General features: G+C 40.2%; 1 protein-coding gene across 4 annotated transcripts in view; it reads right to left on the bottom strand.

Annotated features, from left to right (window-relative positions):
- Positions 1 to 19,974, bottom strand: part of SYNJ2 (synaptojanin 2) — a 65,445-nt gene that overhangs the window by 11,193 nt on the left and 34,278 nt on the right. For 3 of the 4 annotated variants that reach the window (XM_041470038.1, XM_041470040.1, XM_041470041.1), the window contains 12 exons: positions 17,259 to 17,431; positions 16,768 to 16,849; positions 16,388 to 16,537; positions 16,125 to 16,290; positions 14,085 to 14,276; positions 11,904 to 11,988; positions 10,486 to 10,626; positions 7,402 to 7,594; positions 5,614 to 5,772; positions 5,240 to 5,396; positions 3,182 to 3,299; positions 1,196 to 1,414 (listed from right to left, as the gene is read on the bottom strand). In XM_041470038.1, the coding sequence (XP_041325972.1) occupies positions 1,196 to 1,414; positions 3,182 to 3,299; positions 5,240 to 5,396; positions 5,614 to 5,772; positions 7,402 to 7,594; positions 10,486 to 10,626; positions 11,904 to 11,988; positions 14,085 to 14,276; positions 16,125 to 16,290; positions 16,388 to 16,537; positions 16,768 to 16,849; positions 17,259 to 17,431 (1,835 nt within the window). The remainder of the gene's footprint in view (positions 1 to 1,195; positions 1,415 to 3,181; positions 3,300 to 5,239; positions 5,397 to 5,613; positions 5,773 to 7,401; positions 7,595 to 10,485; positions 10,627 to 11,903; positions 11,989 to 14,084; positions 14,277 to 16,124; positions 16,291 to 16,387; positions 16,538 to 16,767; positions 16,850 to 17,258; positions 17,432 to 19,974) is intronic. The other variant, XM_041470039.1, reaches the window with a different exon arrangement.

Here is a 19,974-nt window from a genome sequence, read left to right as displayed (position 1 = left end):
TAAAACCCTTTGAAGCCCAGCATGATAGAAAACTACCATATAGATCTAGACACAGGACACATATGCCGTGATATGCATTTGGTGTTTTAGTTGTATTTTCCTTCACATTTCTGTTTTTTGAGAAGGAGCAGGTGATCTATGAATCCCAGCTGGGCTCCTTTTCTCTCCAATCCTGCCTTGTGTGACCCCAGCACCCTGCCCTTTTCTGGATCACCCCTGGAATAGCAGGACAAACATCTCAGTAGCTGTTGAAAGGATACCCAGTCCAATATCTACACTCCCCCTGGACTAACTTCCGTGGTTCTGCATATCCTTCACCTCAGATGACATGTGATGTTCCCACAGTAGTATTCCACCAAGATCTAAAGCAATTAAAACCAAAATAAACTAAGAACAATCCACCAAAACATGTTCTTTTCTTGCTCCTTTTCTTTACAAGCAACGTAGTGCTGCTCTTCCTGCACAGCTGCTTTTGAAGCCTCAGCTTATATTGGTGGTACTTCATAAAACTACACAATAACAGGTCATCAGCTTTCTCCACTAACAAATGAATCAAATAAACATGAACAAGTTTTTGGCAGTGTTTCTCAGAGGTCAACTGTTAGGTCTTTTGCCTGTATTTCTCAAAACAGAAGTCTCACAGTTGTGCTGGAGCCCTGTAGAGAATCAATCAGAATGAAATTAAGCTGCTCTGCCAGAAGGTATCACACTCTCCCTCTCAAACCCAGTGGGTGATAGCTCTGTGAGAAGCTGTACTGTTAACAAACAAGCAAAATGACCCCCAACAGGAAGGAGAGCCAGCCAGGAATTTCTGCCAAGTGTGAAAGAGTGGTGGAAGAGAGCAGACCCCCCATCCCCAGAGGAGGTGAAGCAGGGCCCGAGGATCCATCAGAAGCAGCAATGCTTGAAAGTGAGGCCTGAATCTAAAGATCATGATTTACATCAAAGTCTCTGCTTTATGACACTGTACTGAATAAAATTACCTTCTAGTCAGACAAGAGAGCTGTTGGATTACTTCTTTAAAAGGTTGTTGAGAGGCATAAAATATTCAAAACGCTTGCATTCAATTTCTAATGAAGAACTGAAAGTGCAGTAAAGGAATTCTACATACTTAATTTTCCAATACAGAGTTAACTCCGTCAGGACAGTCTGTGCTTTTTAATAGATGCCATGCCATTTCACATCCCAAACCCACCTGACCAGAACAACAGTGCCATAATCCTCAAACATCTGCATAAGCTCTGTACGCAAGTCTTCAGGAAATTCATTCTTCTCTTCAGGTGTTGGTGATAGCAGATTCACCACTACTGTGGCATCCAGTGGTCCCTGGAAAGATGACACTTCTCGGAAAACACTGTCACGGGCAGCTTCATTAACTTCCTGAACTTCCACTTCTACAATAGCTAACACTGGCCTACACAAAACAAAGGAAAAATACTTACTTAAAAATAAGAAATGCTTATATAAAATTAAAATCTATATAAAGAAGGAGGACAGGTAAGCTTCATTTTTTCTGCAGTGGTCAACATCATATTAATTATATTTCCCAGTCCTGCATTAGCTGAATGTAATTGAAGACACATCGTAAGTGAACTGAAATAACAATTCTATGAAGCACTTATGGCAAACCTACAGACCAAATATCAGGATACTTCACTCATTATCAAACAGCTGTGGCCCCAAACATCTATAAATCAGGATGGAAATATATTATTTTCTGTTGGACAAGGCCACATATCTTCTTCCAAAAATGAAGGACAAGGTATTCTAGATGTATAATGTTGTCATGTAGCAAATATGTGCCAATTCATTACACTATAAGCAGCCAACACTGCAAACTTGCTTCTTGAGCCATTTCTTACAAATTACTTCTCTGTGTGTTAGAGCTGAATAAAATTGAGAGAGCTGTCTGAAAGAGTAGAACTCATCTCATCTCAGTGGGTACAATCCACATTCTCAGATTTTCACCTGCACATACACACAGACCATGACTGGGACAGCTGCTCTTACAACTGTGTCAAAATTGCTGCCTTCTACTTGCAATAGTCCTGGCTCTTGAATACACATTACCAGAACATATGAAAGCAACAACAGCAGGGCTAGAAAGGGATAACAGAGGGGAAAATGTATAGGAAGCATTAACTATTTCCATAAGAATTGTGAAACATAATGCATTTCCATATGTCACAAAGATACAGCTATGCCCTTTTTCTAGCACAAACCATGGGAAAGCAAAGCTGCTGACTGTAATTAAAAAGCAGCTTTTGGAGTCAAGTTTGCTGAAATAGAAAACCATGTATAACAGTCATGTTTCACAGATCACATCCTCAGGGTCCTATATAATGAGAGCAGCAGCTCTGCTGTGCTTTGCAGAACACAGCAATGTCAGAGCCTTGACACAAAGAAATTGATTGCAAGAGGCATGTTCTTTCACTGCTAGACGAATACAGAACAGGCCTGGCATGCAAGAGCACCACCAGAAGCACAGACAGCTACTGGGGGTCACTTAGCCTGCTAGGAGGAGCAATATCGTAGCATTTCCACAAAGCATGCAAGGGATGAGACAAATATTCTGAATATAAGGGACCTTTCAAAGTGTATTTATCTCAGAATTTGTTTCTCAGAAGTGAAGCAGAGAACAATTTTATCAAAGACAGGCCATTCATACCCCTAAAGAGAAGTTAATTATATAGACCAACCAGAAACACTGGCCTTTGATTTTTCTACCTTCTCCCATTTCCATTTTTAAAGGAGGCACAGAAGCCCCACACTTGAGTACTGTGAAGAGGCCAAACTTGTCCCTGAGTGACCTGGCTTACACCCCTTCAAGCCACACAGTCCCAACCTCCTTTTCTTCTGCAGCAAGCTGAGTGGAAATCCATCAAAGCAGCTTCCTTAGGTATCAGAGCTTTTCAAAACCAAGCAACAGAAAGCTCTGTTTTCTATAGCTCTTGCTGCAGCTTATCCAACCCTTGTTGCAATCACTGTGCAGGAAAAATAAATACATTACTGTAGGTACTTGCCACTCTGGTATAAAACTCACCATGAGAGGAAAAGACCATCAAGCAGATACTGAACATGGAATAAAGGTGTAATTCCTGTTTTAATCAGACGTGGTCCCTTGCTCTGAAGGTGTAATTCAGCATTACATATTTTAAACTCTCTCTGATTGTTTAGTTACCTGTGGTCAGATGCTTGCAGCTCTGCTCTCCCATAGTACATCAAGGCTCCAGGGGTCCAAGTGTGCCTGACTTTAGTATCAGCACTCAGATCACTGTCCAGAAGATTGATCTCTCCAGCTATGCAGCACAAAACATGATTTAAAATTCACTCAAATCTAGTTTTACTAACAGTTAAACACTATTTTATTAGGAAGCTCTCCACAGACCCTACTAGTGGGTGGTGGGGGTTTTTAGTTCTTGTATATTTATCATTCAAAGAAGACCTTGTCTCCTACAAGATTTACAAATTAGGGGCTAGAAAGAAAAAAAAGATAAATGACTGGGAGTGAAACTGAGACACCTGATCAGTAGAGTAAGACACCTGCAAAATTGTTGACCAGAATGTTACCCAATTAATTATCTGTACAACAGGCGTTGATAGGTTCATATTAGTATTTTACCTCCTACCTCAACATTGAGCATAAAACCAGGCACTGTACTTGGAAATTATTTTGTAAATCTGAGTATTAAACAGGGATTGGAGAAATAATACACAAGAGATATGAGAAACCAAACCCATGAAAATCCAACCTCCAAATAATTCCATTGCAACCCTTAAAGTGACAGAAGGTGCTCCAGACATGATGCGAGAGTGAGGTACTGTATTGTTGTTAGTAACAAGGAAGTTTTTAGGTCATTGTTTGAATGAATGGATAACTCTGTCCCTCTTTCCTGTGAAGCTGAAAATGAGTTAACATGGAATATGGCATTTCTTCCTAATCACTCACACTGGGGCTGCACTTTCTTCTCGTAAAACGAGCAGTCATTTAGCCTATAACAACAACAAGATGCGACACAGTAAGAGCTGAGAGGCAGAAGAGCCTTGCCACCAGCAGTAAAGGAGAGGAACTCTGGCAGCAAACTAAGCAGACTTTGCAGGGTTGGGAATGTACCAGTCAGTTATGGACCCATGTGAGCCAGCTGTGGGAGGCCTACAAACTCTAAAGAAAGGGACCTGCCTTGACTCTTGCAGACCAGCCAGCTAGTTAGGTCCTATGAGCTGTGTGTACTCCAACTACTAAAGTTCCGAAGGGGCAAGTTTTGCAAGCAAAATAAGGAATATGCATTAGAAATGCTGAAGGGTGTTCTTTCTCCCAAAATGAAAACAGCCAGCACAAGAAGGCTGTTTTAACTTCCCTATTATATCTCATACAGCTTTCTTTCCTGGACTGCATCTCTATCAATGGTTTAAGCTCTTCATTTTACTTTGTTTTTCATTTCTTAGATAAGAGTGAATAACTGTATCATGATGACATGCACTCTCTCATTGCCCTAGTTTTGCTTTGTAGTTTTTACACTTAACATAGTCATGGTATGACTTAGATTCCAAGCAGAAATTTCCAGGCATGTGAAAAACCACATCTGCAGGCACAGACCAAATTAATTCTCCAGCAATTACACTTCTAATATGAATTGATTTAAATTTTAGAAACACTGGGGGATAGATATTCCTGCAGACTGAGAGAATTATTATGAGAACTATCTCTTGATACGCAAAGAAATACTTTTTATTTCTTAACTGCAACTTTTGAATAACAAGTGAAAACAGGCTTTCTGTTGTGTTGGCCACTCATGAATTCAAAGTACTTTATAAGCCCTAATTAATGAAACCTCCCCCAATTCTATAAACTACCAGAAATATTCCTAAGAATTACCAGTACAGAAGAAATTACAGAAAACTGTTTCTACATCTACTGAGAAGAGCAGTTTTAACAATCTAGCCATTATAACACAGAAACTTTATGTGGACTAATGATTCTGTTGAAAAACAACAGAATTATTTCTGTACTACTACAGCTGGGCTGTTTTCAATTCCTCAGTGAGCTCCCAGCACCTGTCGCATAAAGCCTTTGTTCACACACACAGGAAGAAAGGGCCTTCTCTATCTCTGACACTTAATCCAGTGAAGCTGAAAGAACATCTGCTCAAGTAAAGCACCATTCACTAGATTAAATCCCCTTAAGTGGGTTCTAGATGAATTCTAAACCAACTTTCAGGTAAAGAAGGATTCCACGCACCTGTTTTTTCAAAGGGCAGTTTCTTTCTCCACCAAAGCACTCTGTCAGTCCACGCTGGGGTTCTGCACTTATCACTTGTATCATAAGCCTCCGAGCCAACATCGTATTTATACGTTGGTCCAAAATTAATAGTCCCTTCATGGAAGTCTTTAAAAATCTAATTGAATAAAGAACATCTCTTTAAGTTACAGATGAGGAAGGTGCCACTGTGATATATCAACTTCCTTGCAAACAATGCTCTGATTTTTAAACCAATTGCTGCATTCAAGTGCTACAAACAAGAGACTGAATGCGCAACCTCTTCAATCTCTAGAGGAACAAGAAAGACCCAGCCAACATGCAGTTATTCAAGAAAATGAGACACACTGCCTTACTTTTCCATTGGATTTTTGCTGCTGTAGTTGATCAAATTCCAAAAGTGTCTTCCAATCTTGACGTTTGAGAAAATAAAAGACTTCTTCATACGTTAGATTAATGCGATAGTTAAAATCACCACACCAGAAGACATAGTCATGGGAGAACATGTTCTGCCCCTAGTTTTGAGGAACAGAATACTGTTAATGTTAAATCACATTCATGAAAACACCTTTAAAATGCACTGAAATGTAGCACTCTCTGAATTACTAAATACTGGACCTACTCATCACAATTTATTTGTCAAAATTCATTTTGTGTTAAAATATAATGGTTCCTTCACTGGCTTTGGCACCCCACTGAGCTGAATTTTGTAAACAAGAATGTCAGACTCTGACCCCTCTTTCCTGAAGGTATGTCTAAGCTGGATCCTAGCTTTATATTCACAATTTGTCTGTCATGAATATTCAAAATATATGTTTGTTTCCCTAACACATTTCACATGCATATATTTGCATATTCTAAATATAACACAAAATGTGCTTCTGGTACCAAGGCAAATTTAGCAACAATCTCCTGAGTAAGAACAACCTCCAAATTCAATCTTATGTGCACGTCACAGTTTTGTAAAGGTATTGAAATCAAACATTAATGAAAATTCACTCCAGTTCTAAATTTAGCATCCTACCCTCTAACCAGTCTTTTTTTTTTTTTTTTTTTTTTTTTTCCCCATAAACCCATAAGGGAAACGTTCCAGACCGCAGCTGTCACAGCACTAGAGGGCACTCTTTATATGCATTATACACACAAGGTACCTTTAGCTGTTTTAAGTGTAAAGGACACCAAACAGTTAACGAGGTTTAGAAGGAAAAACCACCATAAGCACAACTTTATGGCCATTTGGAACAGATCTTCTTTGCGGGACGTCCAGTCTGTCAGTATTAGCTCCTACATAAACCAACTGATTGATATGCTGCACGTGCCAAGCCTCTAAACCTTATAAACAACAGGAAGGTAACATTTTATGCTTTGCAACCTAAATGCCATTTTTTGCTGACAACCAGAATACACAAACCGGCCCAATCCCTTCCTGGCTTAGGCCTTTCCAGAGAGGCCCAAGAAAGAAGGTATTGTGGAAATTAAAGCAATCAACACTAAGGGAAGCAAAGGAGCCCTGCTACCAAATCTCATGGGTTATCTACTGGCCTGGAATTAAAACACTAGAGTGATTGGTTTGACACAATTTAGGAGGAAAGTTACTCATGCAGAGCAGTGGTGCCTACTTGCCATGCTCTGAGAGAAGCCAGCAGTTCCTTGAGAGTGACACATTCATGAGGACGAAATGAAGGGAACAGAGGGTACCATGTCAGTGTCCAAGAACTGATCCATCCCACCCGACCAGAAGCAGCCAAGGCACTGCTGCACTGAATGGCATGGATGGTCTTTAAGGAATTCTCACTCACTAGAGCCAGCAAGAGCTATCAATATCATGCTCTCCAGTTCCAACATCAGTCATCTAGAGCTTAACTGCACAAAGCCTAGGACTTTTCAAGCACTGGAGCAACTCTGTTTTTTGAAAGGATTAGTGCTTTTGTAAAGCAAGTGCTATATTGGGTAGAATCTAGTCTTCTGTGAAGCATGCTTCCCTATTTATTTATTTGCTCACATTTTCTTTAACATTTTCTTTCATGGTATTGAGATGCCTTCTTTGATGACCTGTCATCAAAGGCAGCCTGAGACCAGCTTTCATGATGTAAAGATACCAACTTTATCTCCAATATTTTTAGCACACATACATCTATACTTACCATTGGGAAGCTGAGTTTCTGTGTGATTTCTTTATAATCTTCATTCCTCTCTTTCACCTGAGTCTGCCCAGCAGTCAAGTGACTGCATATAAAGCAGAAACTGGTACTATAGAACTGAAAACGAATGCTCACTGCCCCTTTATTCCCAGCTTTTCCTCCCATTCCTGTCTTCACGGTGTCTATCGCTACATCCCTGCATTAAAAAAAAAATAGAAAGGGAATAGAGTAAAGGGCTTCAGGGACAAACATTCAATTAACTTTGACTGCAACATAAAGGGGAAAGCCAGTTTACAATGCCATGTCTTCTCCCCTCTAGAAAGCATGCTGCTTTTAGGCACATCTTTTAGTTTATTGATGTTCATGTACTTATATTTCAAATTAAGTTTCATATAATACTATAGAAATAAAACTATTTGAAAATATTTTTCTCCTTTTCTTGTCCCTTCCAAACAGATCAGCAAGACCTAATTTCTGAAATACTGGGAATTTCTATAGAATATACTTTTCAAGTTTCCCTGTAACATGATCCTTAAAATACTGACAATAACTAAATTTACTACTATGCTGCCTTTTCCTTTTGAACATATGGGAATCTGCTTTTCAGACAGTTAACAATTTACTGTTCATATGTGTTGAAACCCAACTTCACAATTCATGATGGATTTTCCATTTAATTAAAGAGCAACAGATCATAACCCATACTTCATTAAATCAGATGTGATAAAATCAGAGATTATTGGATGCAACTATTTATATGTAACTTCTCAAATGAGTTCTGTACTGATGACAAATTGCTTGAGGTCTCCATGTTGCTAATCACTTAGTATTTCAATGTGATGATTAGCACACACTTCACTGCAGAAAGATAACTTGATAAAGCAGACCACCTGCTCTCAGGGTAATTTCTCCCAAATAGCCAGGCTACTCCAAGAACAAAGCCTGGCTGTCTGATCAGATAAGTAATTGACGAGATCATTGTTTTACCAACCCCAGTACCATGCATGTCTTTCCCAGTGAGAAAATTTTACTTTCCAGAGAAAACATCAAGCAGATCTGACAAGAATATTACTGATATTAAAAAGGGGTGTGCAGAAAACTGCTAAGTCTTATTTGAGTTATTCTCAGAAATTCATTATGTAAATGATGCGAGATGTTACAGGTCTCCTTTCCCTACCCCCTTCATTTTCTTCTCTCTTCCTCCCCCATCTTTTGTACCTTTTTTCTCTATCTTTAATTTCCTGTCTTTTCCTGACAACAGGAGACCATCAGAAGACACCCTCAGGGAGGCAAAGGAGGAACATCAAAGTTTTCTGTGAAACAATGGGTTTTAAGCACTCCTACAGAACCACGGTGTTCAGTCTTTTCTCTCACTCCTGCTGCCTGCCTACCCATCTCCTGAGTGGTATTCAACTGATTTTCGTTCATGGCAAAGGTTATGCTGACATAACCCACTGTAAATTCAACTGCTTGTATTTCATCAATCCTTTCACTGATGTGTAAACCAGATATTGTCTCATTATTTCTCTACTCTCTATCTTCTGTCTAAATCTCTTCAATCTCTCTAAGCATACAAGCATTTTTTTGCACTTCTGATAATTTTTTCTTTCCTATTCTAGACATGGGAAAAAGACCTGCAAGCATACAGGTTAGATTTGATTATGCTCACATAGCACATAGCAGCACACCTGCATTAAATGAGGAAACTTGGTCACTAAAATCAAACCCTTCCCTTTTTCTCTTGAGTTTCAAAGGCCTACATCCAATTTCCAGCAGTTTGACAACTGCAACAGAACCACTGGGCTGTTCTGCTTCTGATTTCCATTTAAACCACGAATTTCCTACTGGATTACTCAAAGTTTTTGTAAGCCAGGTGAAAAATCACAAACTGAGAGAAACACTTCTCCTCTGGACTGCTTCATAGCAGCAAAAAAAGTAATTATTTTAAATTATTTTGAAGAAAGATTACTGGAAAGCAGCAACGCAAGACCATCAGAGTTACCTGCACTGTATTGCTCTGTCTGGCCTACAGCACCTGACGCTGCACAAGCTCTGTTCTGAGGTTTTCAGTAGATATGAGATCACAGGGAAGAGAGGCAGCTTTTGACATTTTAATCACAAAATGCAGTGGCCAATCAGTGCCCTAATATGGGGTTAGAAAGGAGTGTTTGCATCTTGGGGCTTTAAGGTCAGACAGATGCCCAAAGATAGTTTTGGCTAATTATTCACTTCCTAACCATTTACATTTAGCCTGCATAATTCTTTTACACTTAGCCTGCATAATTCTTGCCCACAGCAAAGGAATTTTAATGCAAGTATCTCCATGGGTTGGTAATTTTCTAGGAGGAGTTTGATCACTCTCCAGGGACAGCTGAGCTAGTAAGCAGAGGATACATAGCTCTGCACTCTCCTGACTGGGCACACAGTTCAGGTTTTCATGATGCTTTGGACAGACAAACACTTCATAGGTTCTCTTACCTCTCTATTCTATAAAATGTCAAGAGCCAAAATTAGATCTCTTTCCCCCATTCTTTTCAGGTCTAGAACTACCCCTGTTTCCACAAGGAAACAGTATGGACAGGGCTAGAAGTAAAACCTGCCTGTCAGGCAGGCCCTTGCCTTCACTTGGTGCATCAAACACTCTTGGACTTACTAGCCCAGGTCATTCCTTTCCCAGGAAGATGACATCCAAACAAGGTGCTCCACCCTGACTGCCCACCTGGAGCATGCCTGGCTTTTCAGCTACCTGGAGGAAGACACTGAGGCTGCCCGGCCTTTGTGCTACCTCCAGCCTGTTGCTGTGTGCAAGCATGCATCTTCTCCATGCTGAGCAGAGACCAGAACTCACGTCTGCATGACTCCCATCAGCATGAGCAATCCCCCTCCATGTTCTCTGGCCACACTCCAACATCAGATGTCACTGAAGACACAGGTTGGGTTTTGGTTGTTTTTGTTGGTTGGGTTGGGGTTTGTTGTTGTTCTTAGGTTACTTTTATTTTGAGGGAGTTTTTTTGTTTGTTTTCATTTGGTTTGCTGGGGTTTTTGGGTGGTTTGTTTTTGTTTGTTTGGCTTGGCTTTTTTTTTTACCTGATGAAGGGGACATGATATGGTCGTACAAAGATGAAAAGACAAACACCAACAAGCTGTGCTGATGTCAGCTGAATGTAGCGATGAGTCCTGGAAATAGCTTTTTGAAGCTGCTCTCCCCACATTTTTCTATTCGTTGTACTGGAACAAACATAAAATCATTTAATGGAATCACAACAAACCACATACAGTCAATAAAATGAACAGACTAACTGTGCCTTAGGTTTATAGACATCCCATTAGGCTGTAGAACTTGAAGTGCTGTCAAATGCATGGCAGAGGCCAATAATACCTCCTTGTAAGCCAGCCTAAGGTTAGCAGGGTCAGTCAGCCCAGGCACAGCACACAAATAGAGTTATCCTGCTTCTGGATGTGTGAGGGATTTTGTTTACTACACTTAAAAACATCCACACTCACATGACATTGGATACACCCATTCACTGGGGATATCTGGAAGCTGATTACAGCAATCACAACCGTAAAAACAAATTTCCAAATCAATCTCATGACTTGTAAGTTTTTCTGTGCTCACAGTGGCAAGAGCTCAGGATTTTCTGACTGGAAAGTGACTGGCTACTCACAGCTGTTGGCTGTTCCTAGCAAAGATTGGTGAATAGCTGCATATACCTTCACGTCAGTAGATCTAGCTTTTTCTTTTCTCCAAAGTCAACATATCCATGCAGATACACTGCCAGCCCAGCGGCCACACTAAGTACTGCTGTAACTTGTCATTCCCAAAAGAGTCAACTAAGTGGCCAGCCTAATGAATCAGCATTGGAAACATGATCTTCAGGGTTCCACCTCCATCCAGACTCACAGGGACCAGAAAACACAATGGCCTACCACACATGCTGAGATGCCAACCTTAGGTTTTGCATTTAACTTCTTCTCTAGCCACAGTTTTCACAAATAGAATTAACTACAGAGACATTTTTAGACAATTTTAGAATTCCCACATGAATGGCAATTGGGTTTGCAGCCACTAAGCACATTTTTCCAACATCAGACAGGGCTTAAGGACAAGTGTTAAATCAATCTCAACCATCAAAATTCTTCTCTGACAACAGAGAATTTTCTTCTCTGACTTAAAAGACTTAGGAAACTGTGTATTCTACTGCACAGAATTTCACAGATAAAGAGCACTTTCAACATCATCCCAGTGCCATTTTTTAATGGGAAACATATTTCCAGCTGTGGTTGCAAACAACAGACTTGGAACGGAGTGATCCCAGTGACCATAAAAATGAACATGGCCAGTTCCTTTGGGGAAGATTATGTTCTTTTTGTTGCTGTTTTGTTTGTTTGGTCGGGTTAGATTTTTTACAGTTGCAAGGGGTTTTTTTGGTTGGTTGATTTTTTAGGTTGGTTGATTAAGGGTTTTTGTTGGTTTTGTTTGTTTGGTGATTTTTTTTACCTACCTGGCATTCACAATGTTCCCTGCACTTAATTCAACCATCTCTTCAAATCCCACTGCAAATATGTCAGGAGGGCAGTTATCATCATCTGTTGGCAGGAAGGAAAAGTCATACCAGAATTACAATTTTGTTGTTTCTTCTAATGATTTGTATTCTAATTTCTGTCAGAGATCCTTCCTGTAGTTCTATCTTGTGTATCCCCTGCCAAGCTATACATATTCATAGCTCCTTTAATCTAATCTCATAAAACATCCCCTGCAGTTCCTCTGAATTTTTTTCCTGCTTTTCTCCCACCAGTTGGTCTCTATCTCTCTTGCAGGAAGCAGTTCAGAACAGAACATTATACTGTAGCAGTGTTAAGCCCTCTCTCCCACATCCCACTCATCACTCAAGCCACAACACCTCACTACTCACCATCTCTTACCCGCTTGTCATTTTACCCAATGTGCTCTTCCTTTCTGACACAGATTCCTGTGTAACTGAACTTAATTGTCTACACACCAGTATGTCACCTCCATCTCAATGCCTTTAGTAGATTTATCTAGTTTAAGAACACTTCTGAAGTTTCTTCTTGCCTTCTTTCTTCCAAGTCCTTCTTAGATCACCTGTATTTAAGGTCAGATCACCCTAGAGCACAGTAACCCCCACCCCTCTTTCCCTGGCTCTGTGGATATTACTCTGAGGCAACATCAAACATCAGATGCTGTCATAAAATAGTGTGAAGCAAATCTGTTGACTCATTAGGTCTGTCCATTGCCTGAAGAGTTTTTAATTTTTTTAAAGTGTCATATGACCACAGTGACTGTAACTTAATTCAACATGAAGATTTAAATATAGACTAACATAGGAACCTAAATCAAATCTGACTCAGAAATCACAAACAAAAAGCAGCATATGCAGCAACTCTGTACAGACACAAGAGTGAAACTAGCAGGACAGCTAGCTTCCTTTACTAGCTTAACCAGACAGGCACTGTCACATGTATTTCCCATTAATAATTTTGAACATCTGTCTTTGAACGCTTGTCCATTTGTGTAGGCACTGCACTGACATTAACATGGATTCAGACTTTTGCATGGTCGCACCCTAGCCCTGCCCATTCACATAACTCAGCTCTCTTCCAGAAGCTGCTCAGACCTACCATGTCACAGCTGCCTGTTCCATGTAGCCCTGCTCCTCTGCTTCTCTCGGGGGACGGTCTGGCAAGGCTATCACATGACAGACTCTCAACAAATTTTAGTATTGCGGGCACAGTCATGTGCTAACACATCTGAAGTGTTTCTGAACTAGACTAATCACTTACCTAGGCTGCTCAGAATACAGTGGTCTGCACCTAATCACATACCACCCAGGAACTAAGGACTCAAATGAGACAACTCATATAAGGGAGCCAAGGATTTGAGGAATGTATTCCTGAGCTACAAGGTTAGGTACAGGACTATGCCTGTGATGCCTGCAGGAAGTGAAATATTTCACTGTAACAACAAAAGCATGGGTTTTGCAACCACTCAATTTTTAAATGACAGAATGTTCTCTTTTCATTTACGTTAATTTAAAAATCTGTAAATCAATTACAATACCTGACCTTGTTCCATAAATAAGAAATTCAGCAGCCAATTTCATCAAGCCACAAGCATAAGAGTTTTCTAAACTGCTAAAGAAAGGAAATACCGCCTTCAACAAAGTAAATCTTTTCGTTTGAAGGCTTTGATAACAACATTTCCAGACAATCTCATAGTCCAGATTGTATAGATATGTTTAGCTCCAGATAAGAGACCAAGGAGATGCTCTGATGGCACCTAAGTACGTAGCTCCCGCTCATGATAAAAACAAAGAACAGAGATAAAGAAGAAAATTACATACAGGGTGCAGAATAAGCAGATACATCCCATGATGGCATGAAAGAGAGCTCTGAATTCTGACCTGCTGTAGGTTTGAAATAGTCACATGGACTGTTTCAAAGTGTTCAAAGAACTCTGACTGTCAGGAGCTCTTCACATACCATTCCACTACTGCAGGGCAGCAGCAAAAGCATGGAGAAGCTCAATACACCCCAAAGAACTGACAGAAAATGCCCTCCAAAATGTACTGCCTTTGAAAGGCTGGTCAAATCTTGTGTCCTGACTCACTGTCTCTAGTGATGCCAGCAAATACTGTTTGCACATTTTGCCTGTGAAGTCTTACCTTGAAATTCTGAAACTCCTGAGAGCTTGGGAGAATCCAGCAGCCAGTCTGTTAGCTCACTGGTACCAAGGATGTTGCTTCGAAACTGCTTTCCCCCATTCACATTCCAGGTCCCCGTGGCAACACGAACACGCTTGGAGCTTGTGAATTCAAACTGACGCTCTGACATGGCCTTCAAAATACTTGGAGTTACTGACAGAAGAGGGGAGAGAGAAAGATGGTGTTTAAAAGAAGAATGTGCTGTAAAAGGACAGAAACCATCCACACTGCAGCAGCATAGTCACTCTGAAATAATAACATTACCTTAGCAGCAACAATACAAAAGGTAGGGAATAACCCCTATGGCAATGGCAGTAGCTACAAGATAACTGGGGTTGATGTCAGCAATTTCTCTTCCAGAAATCAGGCACCCTTTGAAAGCTTGGGAACGGCTGGTCATCCACTTTCAGCTTACATTTTTCTGTACTTCTTCAAGTAATAAGCAAAAAAAAATCTTTTACCTCCTGTAATCTTTTCAGTTTAGTCTACAGCACTGTCATGGTTTAGCCCTACTGGGCAACCAGTGCTTAGTAGTATGTATCCCAGCTCATTCCCTGCCTCTGCAGCAAAATGAGGGAGAGAAATGCAGGAGTAAAAGTGAGAAAACTCAAGGATTAAGATAAAGATAGTTTAATGGGACAGAAAAGGGGAAGAAAAAAAAAAAGAAAAGATAACAGAATATACAAAATCAGTGTGGCACAGTGCCCAGCCAGTTCCAAAGCAGCAGCCCTCACTCAGCTTTCCCCACTCCCAGTTTATATACCAAGAATGGCATCATTTAGTATGGAATATTCCTCTGGCCATTTGGAGTCAACTGTCTTGGCTGTGTCCCCTCCCAGCTTCTTGCTGCCCTCCAGCCTTCTGAATGGGAGAGCATGAGAAGTGGAAAGTCCTTGACTTACTATAAACACTATATAGCAACAACTAAAACCCTCAGTGTGTTACCAGCCTGATGTGGTTTAAACCCAGCTGGCAACCAAGTACAACACACAAGCACTCGCTCATTCATTAGCCTCATATTAAATCCAAAACACAACATTATACCACACACTAGGAAGCCAATGAACTCTATTCCTGAAACCAGGACAAGCAATCAAGCATGTCAGAAGTTACAACTTAAACTGAAACCCTTAGAAGTTTCAAATGTGGAAGGAAAGATGGAGAGCAGCACAGTCTCACATCAGTACAAATCTAGCACCGCCATGCCTCTCTAGCTGGGTAAGAACTCCTCAAAAAAAAACCCCTGCTATATTAACTTATTTTGCTGAGTATAGAAAATTAGCAATGTGCATTTGCTGTCTAAACAAATGAAGCAGAGTTAATCATTAACTACCCAACTTGCAGTCAGGCATAGAGAAGTAATCTATATTTTCCTCATGGTCAACATCAGCGAACAAGCAGTGGCCAATCTGACTGAAGTGGTTTCTGGAGTAAATGGTTCTCTGGAGTAAACTGACCACCAAATACTCGTGGGTGAAATTATTCTATATTTTGCATGTAAGTATCTTCTCAGAGAGAGCTGAGTTTATTCTAGATGGGTGCAAACAAATGTGTCTATGCTGTGGACTATTAGGAGCCTGGAATAAAGCAGGAAATGAGCTAAAATAACAGAGATGCGCCTTTAAAGATCCAAATGGCCAAAAGCATGTGCAAACAGCAAGGACACAACTAAGCAGATAAAAAGGCTGAGCTCAAGGGACTTCCTCAAGACAAACTCAGGACAGACTGGGAATATAGCCCTAAAATCCCTCCCTCTGGTCCAACTCTGTCAGAGAATATCACTATCAAAGAGCAGAAAAACATACTCAAAAGTTCAAAACAAAATATGAGAAATAAGCATAAGAGTTGTGCTACGGTCACTTGAAAGTAGTGCTTCAAACAACAGATCTGTGCAAAAGGTTATATATTGATTTTTTTTTTTTTTCAAAAGGGTACAATTGCTTATATCTGACAGATAAAAGCAGATGCAAAAGCAAAGGGAAGGGTTTAGACTGGCTTTACCCAGCAGTGCAGTCTGGTCCATGAGCATCTTGCCTTTGTCTGCATATTCCTCACGGTAGAAGTCACCCATGAGCAACAACTCGATGGCTTCCTGCTTTACTGTATCAAAGAAATTTGATTGGATGGTACGAGACACAGAGCGGGCACCATCCTTGAGCTTCCCAACCTACAGCAGACAGGAATTACGAATGCAAGTGACACTGAAGCATAAATAGGACATCTTTCTTTACTTGTAAATAAAGAGTTTTGCCATTTTCCTTTACCTTGTTCTTCCCCTCAAGGGCACGATTGCCACTAAATACTCTGCTCAGATTTTGACCATTGAGAGTCCACATCTCCTTGTAGGATTCCACAAAGCGCTCAATTATAGGTTTAGAGTTCAAATCAAGGCTCTCTAATTGAGCAAACAGTATCTGGATTAGGTGCAGAAGGAGAAAAAAAATAACACAAAAAAGAAACCAACATTGTTTTCAAATGTGTTTTTGCTTTTTATCCTCAGTATTCCAGCCAGCACCATCCTCTATCATAGAGCAGCAAGACTGACCTGTGTAACTGAGACTTACAGCCTCTTTCCTGTCTTTCCCATGGAACAGCCAATGTATGTACTACAGGTATCCCATGGAAGGTCCTCTGACAAACTCACCTCCTGTGCAACGAAGGACTGGACACTATTAGAACGATCCAGGCAGTCCAAGCAATTCATTCGAAAAGTACCTGTCTGCAGACTTTGGTAACCAAACACAAGAGGAGGGAGGAGAAAATGGTATATTTTAAAATAACATCTAATCATGAGTTGATTGAACAAGATGATCAAATGTTCAGCCTGAATACACCCACCCACGTATTGACGGTGCAAGCACACTGTGCACAATATATTCCATTAACACATCTAATTACTTGATTACATCTGCAACACTATATTAGCAAATCCACGCACTAGTAAATTTGCAGATTTGAAACCATGGAGACGCAATTAAGCCAAATCATTGATTTAGCACCAAGACTACACTTTGTCTCAAAATTTTATTTCAAGATGGTCAATTTATGGTCATGGTCCAAACACAGCAGGAAACCTGGGAAGGCCAGGACAAGCAGTGTCCAGCTACACTGGGACAGAAGGGCAGAGACACTCACCGTGGACTTACATGCTCGCCCTTAGTGAAGATTCCAAAGTCTTCCCAGTGCAACTTCAGCTGAGGCCTCAGCAAATTTTCCAGTTTCTCAGTTTTCCCACCTTTTGCAAATTGGTGGTAGTCAAAGTTTATCATGGGACTGTCTTCCGCATGGGAAGAGGCCCATAGCAGTTTCTGTTTAGATAAGAGAATGAAGGAAAACAAATCCTGCTCAAGTCACGTGTAAGGATTGATACCTTGGTACCTAGCATGCTTTTATCATTAATAAGCCTTGACTGTTAATCACAAAGTTCGTAGGGAATTTTGAAAGGCCAGACATGAAAAAATTAACTGAAGTTCCGTGTTTGTTTTCTTCACAGAAGTAAACCTGACTGCTAGAATCCATTTTCCTGCAGGGGAACTCAAACTGTAACTGCAAAGTATACATTAGAATTGTGCCTTGGCTGGTGGCAGCCCTGCAGCAATGGGCTGCTGCTACCTCTGTGCATGAGGTGAGGACAGCACTAGCAATGCTCTAGGCAGGCTCAGGGGGAGGAAGTTAAGTAAGCAATTACACCCCAGGAAACGAACTATAAAGTGCTTGTGGTAAACTGCAGAAGTGAAAGAAGAGGCACAAATAGCCTCAGTACTTCATCTCCAATTTCAATGACCTCACATGCATTTCTGTAATCACCACAAATTTCATTAAGGTATCTGCAATAGTAATACATCCTGTTCTCCACAAGAAAGGCACAGAGAACCATTACCTTAACTCAAACTATGCAAGCCTTTGTCTATTCTCTTCCCTCCTGCACATTCTCACCCCAAGAGATGGATGCTTTTGTCCACTTACATTGTGACAAACACTGGACAAAACAAATCTGATATTACATTCAAAGTGTACATGTAGCAGTTACACCAGCATAATTGTATTGAGTAAGCCATTAAGCTTTTCCTGCAGAAAGAAATTTAAAGGCAGTGCTTGGAGAGAGACCTGTAAAATGTATTTCATTAGACTGTTACTGCTGACACCCCAATCTGCCCTGACAGATGCTGGCACTAGTAATGCACTTGAGGATGGCATTTACCCACTGCTGCAGTGTAAATTATTGTCAGAGTATTTGCAACTCTACACTACAGTCCTGCTTTTACTGTAAACATAATTACATCTGTTATAGTGAATGCTCGTGGGAGGAACAGCATTTCCTGGGAACAGTATTGATTTTTGGTCTGGTCTGATTCACGTAATGCATAATGAATGGTAAATGAATGGTAACTGTGACATTCTGATCAAGAGAGCCCAGCAGCAGTAATTACAGGAATAATTTGAACCAACACTGATAAGAATTACTAAGGTTGAAGCAAGAGTGAAGAGAAAGGAATAAAAGCAAAAAAAAGATGGGGAAACTAATGACAGGAGACCAGCTTGCAACCCTAATCACACTCCTATGAATTACTTTATTTTTAATTCAAGACCTTTAAAGTCATCGAAGTCAAATTAACTCCATATTCTTTCCTAACATCCATTTCTTAAAATACAAAGGTAAAGAAATGACCAAGGAGTCATTCTGAATGAATACAAAACTTCGGTTTTCAGTGATGTCAGTCTAAATTCTTTGAGCTCGCAGGGTATTTTCAGAGTTTATTTGTTTTTAAAATAAAAACTTAGACAAAACAATTTAAAATTTATTTAAATTAAATTAACAAATGCAAGGTCTTTTTCTAGAGATGCCCAGTTTCTGACTTAATGTCTGGTTGCATGATATTGGCTAGAACATGATCTTCAAGAATGTGAGAGTTTGAGAAAATATCAGTATCAAATTATCAAAAAATGTCATATTTTTATCCAGTAAGTTATTTCAGCATTTCTGAATTTCTTATCTTTTACCTTTAAATTTCAGTGGGGTTTGCAAAACAAACTAGAAAAACTATTTTAAAGAGAGGGGAACCAAAACATTACAGAGGCTTAGCCACGTCATGCAGAAATTCAGTAAGAAACTGAAAACAGAAATCAGGTCCAGACTCCACTCCTGTGCTTCCTCACTGCCTTGCAAGTTGAAGTCATTAATTACTTTCTTTGGCCACATTCTGTACAAGGGGAGACCTTCACTTCATCATTTTCTGCTGGGGAAGTAGATAGTCCTTCCCAGCTCTTTTGCAGGAGGAGGAAATGGTTACACAGAAAAAACTGACGGCAAACTTGACACTCCCTCTAAATTCACTATTGCAAGAAAGAGGGAAAGAAATCAGGCACTATTATTTAACCAAAATTTTTATTTTGCTTAGTTTCACATTATAAATGTTTCAGCTCAGAACTGCTGGTATCATTCATTACCAATGATATATACATGGTACTACATTCTTTACCAATGATATATACACACATACTACAGATGTATACTTAAATCATCCTATCATTAGTTTTAGGAAAACAACCTCTGAAGTATCTATGTCAGTTTGCTAAAACAAGAGGCACTTAAGGAGGCAGACTTCCATCAACCCCCAGCCAGATTCAGGCAGCTATTGCACTGCTGCAAATCCCACTCAGGGCCAAACTGTGGCTTTAAATTCACACTAGTTTTAAAAAGAAAAATCACACTAGAAAGAAGAACAGCTTTAGTTCCACTGTGCCTGATATCCTTGCTTTCAGGCATTAGTTGTGCCTGGGGACACTTAGGGGCCAGGAAAATCCCTCTCCAAACTGTCCAAACTGTCACCTGGTGCTCAGGCAGCCAATT

The sequence above is a fragment of the Pyrgilauda ruficollis genome, unplaced genomic scaffold (assembly GCF_017590135.1).
Source record: "Pyrgilauda ruficollis isolate IOZ18807 unplaced genomic scaffold, ASM1759013v1 scaffold24, whole genome shotgun sequence".
In the NCBI taxonomy this organism is placed as follows: Eukaryota; Metazoa; Chordata; class Aves; order Passeriformes; family Passeridae; genus Pyrgilauda; species Pyrgilauda ruficollis.
This window is presented reverse-complemented; position numbering and strand designations above follow the sequence as displayed.